This window comes from Humulus lupulus, chromosome 1, assembly GCF_963169125.1.
Source record: "Humulus lupulus chromosome 1, drHumLupu1.1, whole genome shotgun sequence".
Taxonomy (NCBI): Eukaryota; Viridiplantae; Streptophyta; class Magnoliopsida; order Rosales; family Cannabaceae; genus Humulus; species Humulus lupulus.
This window is the reverse complement of record NC_084793.1, coordinates 72,121,758-72,125,529: the sequence shown is the minus strand read 5'-3', so window position 1 is coordinate 72,125,529 and position 3,772 is coordinate 72,121,758. Positions and strand designations below refer to the sequence as shown.

The 3,772-nt window shown below is 31.4% G+C and overlaps 1 protein-coding gene across 1 annotated transcript; it reads left to right on the top strand.

Moving 5' to 3' along the window:
* The first annotated feature begins 2,324 nt into the window (after positions 1–2,324).
* On the top strand, positions 2,325–3,106 carry LOC133801924 (monothiol glutaredoxin-S6). The gene has a single exon (XM_062240185.1). It carries the CDS (start codon positions 2,369–2,371, stop codon positions 2,678–2,680), a length of 312 nt encoding a protein of 103 aa, XP_062096169.1. The 5' UTR covers positions 2,325–2,368; the 3' UTR covers positions 2,681–3,106.
* The last annotated feature ends 666 nt before the right edge of the window (positions 3,107–3,772 follow it).

Genomic DNA, 3,772 nt, shown 5'->3' with positions numbered 1-3,772 from the left:
TGATTCGGAGAGCTCTGAAGGCAGAATGCACATGATCAGCTGCTCATCCGCCACGGTTGAGGAGGAGACAGGAACAGGAGAACCATAAATGTCTGTTTTGCCCTTAGAGTGGCTAGTGGTTGTTTGTACCCTGGAAATTTTGTAACTGACTTTCAAACATTGTTTCTTTTGGGATCCCTTGTTCAAAATGTTTGATTATATGAAATGTGTCTTTGTGACCAAAACCTTTTAACCCTAGTTCATTAATGATTTCAGTGACACATTTTTAACTAAATGACTTGATTAGCAAGTCATGCACATTTATAAATACATAGTGTAGTGATCTTGGCTATTCAAGGCGTTACAGCCCCACTAACGCAAACTATGCTAACATTTGTGTCAGTGATGCACTGCCACAAATCTGGAATTTGTGGCAGTGCCCCATTGACGCAAATGCTAGGCGTTTGCCGTTTGCGTCAGTGAGGCACTGCCACAAATGTTAAATTTGTGACAGTGCCCCAATGACGTAAACGTCAGCTTAGTTTGCGTCATGGGATTCTGCGTCACATATAAAACTGACGCAAAAACGCAATTGTGACAGTGAGAAACTGACGCAAATAACATTTTTTGTTGTAGTGCATATAAGAATATTCCATTAACGTTAACGAAAAAATAAATAAAAAACTATTAAAATCGAAAATTTCCTTTATTTCCACACTTATTATATAGAAGAAATATATAAATTATTTAATATTTATTTTTAGAATACGCAAAGTTCAAGATCAAATATAAATTATTCGAATGCATATGTAGTTACTTAAATCCAAAAAACAAAAGAGAGTTATTCAAAATTTATGTATTTGAAATATAATTAAAACATCTCATCTTTTGACCAGATCATGATCTTATAATGATTAATTAATATTATATTATATAGTTTCTCTGAAGTGGTAGTGAATATCACATAGAAAATATTTATGGGCGGAAAATATTTATACTTGTGGGCATAATAGAACAATTATATTCCTTATTATAACAGTACAAATAGACACTTTGCATAGAAGAATCCACACGTTGATAATGAGAAAGCAAAGAAAAAGCTAGCAGCCCTTGACCCTGGTTTATATTACCCCTAATAAAGTGCTTTAGTAGCTAGTGTGACCAATTTGCACAATTAGATTCAAATAAATAAATGGGTGGGGTCTAGTCAATGATCATCACGTGGATAAATATATATATATATATGATGTATAATTAATTAGGGTAAGATAGAATGAGAGTACCTTTAAATTTATAATTTATAAGCCTATAGCATCTTTCTTTATTCATTTTCTTCCTTCGATCCTTTTTCTCTTCTCTTTATTTCTCTTTCTATGGGCTTTGTGTTGAACTGAACTAGATGCGAATCTTTACTCATCTATGGATAATCCCAACTTGCAACTTCGTTCTCAGAATTGGCAGATGCTCAAAAAACCTGATTACGTCAGCAGCAGTTTGTTGTGACATTTAAAAGAATCCCAACCAATTAAATAGAACAAGGCATAATCGAGTAACTTATAAGATCTAAAATTACAAAAATTAAATCTAACAAATTTGACCTAGTAAAAATTTTAACTGAGATGGAGAACGATATAAACTAAAATCCATATTTTTCTGATCCAAAGCATAAAAGAAGAGTGTTCATATATAACATTATATGATGTGATTGATGCAAGTTATTAATATCAAATTTTATGAATTTAAATTTAAAATAATTTAGATGAAATTCGATATTGCGATTTACCACGCATTATTTGGGCATTAGCAATATTCTCAAAAAGAAATATATTGAAAAAGTTTGTACCCTAGGCTGTTATTTTAGAATATGTCTCCATTGAATCACTTCACAAAATATTTCATTAATTTTCCATTGAATATATTTTTTACGAGAGATTAAGATACTGGTTGTGTATGAATGAATTATTGATATAGCCAATATATTCACCTTGATCGATATAGCCAATATATATATATATATATAAATGAATATATACATATATAATGATGGCTGAATGTGGGAGCTGGTTTTAAGACTGTACATATCCGCCTAAAAAGGGGTCTCTGTCAAGTAATCATAAAAGAGTAGTTTTGGGAATATTTCACTGACATATAACTTTCTATCTTTGGAACATTTTCATTCCTTTGGCCGGGGGCCCGTCATTATCCTATATGACTATATACTCTGCATTAAATTCCCACCACATACAGCTAGTGTAAACCAGCTATGCAGGTGTAGCCATACTAAACTTGTTACTCTATAAAAAGACCTTCATATTCAACTCAATTTCCTCATAGCTAGCTATACCCTACAACAACAACAAATATCTTTCAATAATATATAGATATAATAATGGCCACTATTCAGAGCTTGGTTGGTGAAAAACCAGTGGTGATATTCAGCAAGCTGTCTTGTTCAATGTGCCACTCAGTGAAGTCACTCATCAAAAATTATGGGGCCAACGTGACTGTGTACGAGATCGATGAGCTTTCGAATGGTCAGCAAATTGAGAGGGAATTACTACTGCAGTTAGGGTGTCAACCGAGTGTACCAGCTGTTTACATAGGCCAGAAGTTCATTGGTGGTGCTGATATGATCTTTACTCTCCAACTCAAGAACGAGCTTGTTCCACTGCTCATACAGGCCAGAGCTATATGGATATAGAACAACAACTACTACTACTACTTATCATCGTAAACAAAGCTTTGAATAAGTCTACGTAATATATAGACGTACATATAGAACGGTGTTTTTGCTTCTTTTCTTTTTGGTCTTCATCATGATGATCACTTGCTATATTTCCTTACAGCTGCTAGCTTTATATAAACATATATGTAGAATATATATATAATACTAATATAATTAATAAGAATATTCACTGAGTTATATTTACATGATCTTCTAATACAATTCTTGTATTGCAAGGTCGACGTATAGCTATTTTTAATTTGGAAAGGCTTGAGTTACAGTTTCACCTTTTGTAATCTCGTACGTTTGAACAATCTGAATAAAGGTAAAAGGCTAGAGCTATATGTATCATCCCAATGGTTTGCGTACAATGTAAATATCTGTGTGTGCTTATTATATAGAGATCTAGAATCTATGCTATGCGACGATACATATTTATATTACTATATGGATGTATGCCTTCTTTTTTTTCATGGGAAAGACGGACTTAACCCTTTGATGAAGTTATAAAGGTTTGGGTTTTTTTTTTTTCATTTTGCCCTAGCCCATGATATTTAGAGATTTTTTTTTTTAATTTCACCACCCAACTTTATAGTTTAAAATTACCATTCTGAGCAAAATGATACTAGCTGCATCTGTTAAGAATAATTAAAGAATATCTAAGCATAAAATTTAACCAAAAAACATACATCAAAATTTTTATTTCTATACATAGTTATATCATGTTTTGCTTTACTTTTAGTTTTACTCTATTTTCTTTATTTTATCATGATTACCATACTAGCATCAGTTTGATTTGTTATATATAGACTGTGCATGACTTAACTAATAATAGGGCTATGTATTTTATTTGACTTTTTTTTGGTGAATTATAAGAACACTTCCGATGATGTTCTACTACATCCTTTAAAATACCTCTAACTTTTACATTAATCCATCAATCAGATTCTCTATTTTTTTTCTCTATATCATTTAAATAGTATATTTTTAAATATTTTCTTTAACTATCAATAATATCATAATATCTTTTAATATTTATACCCATATAGCATATCACATAATTATATT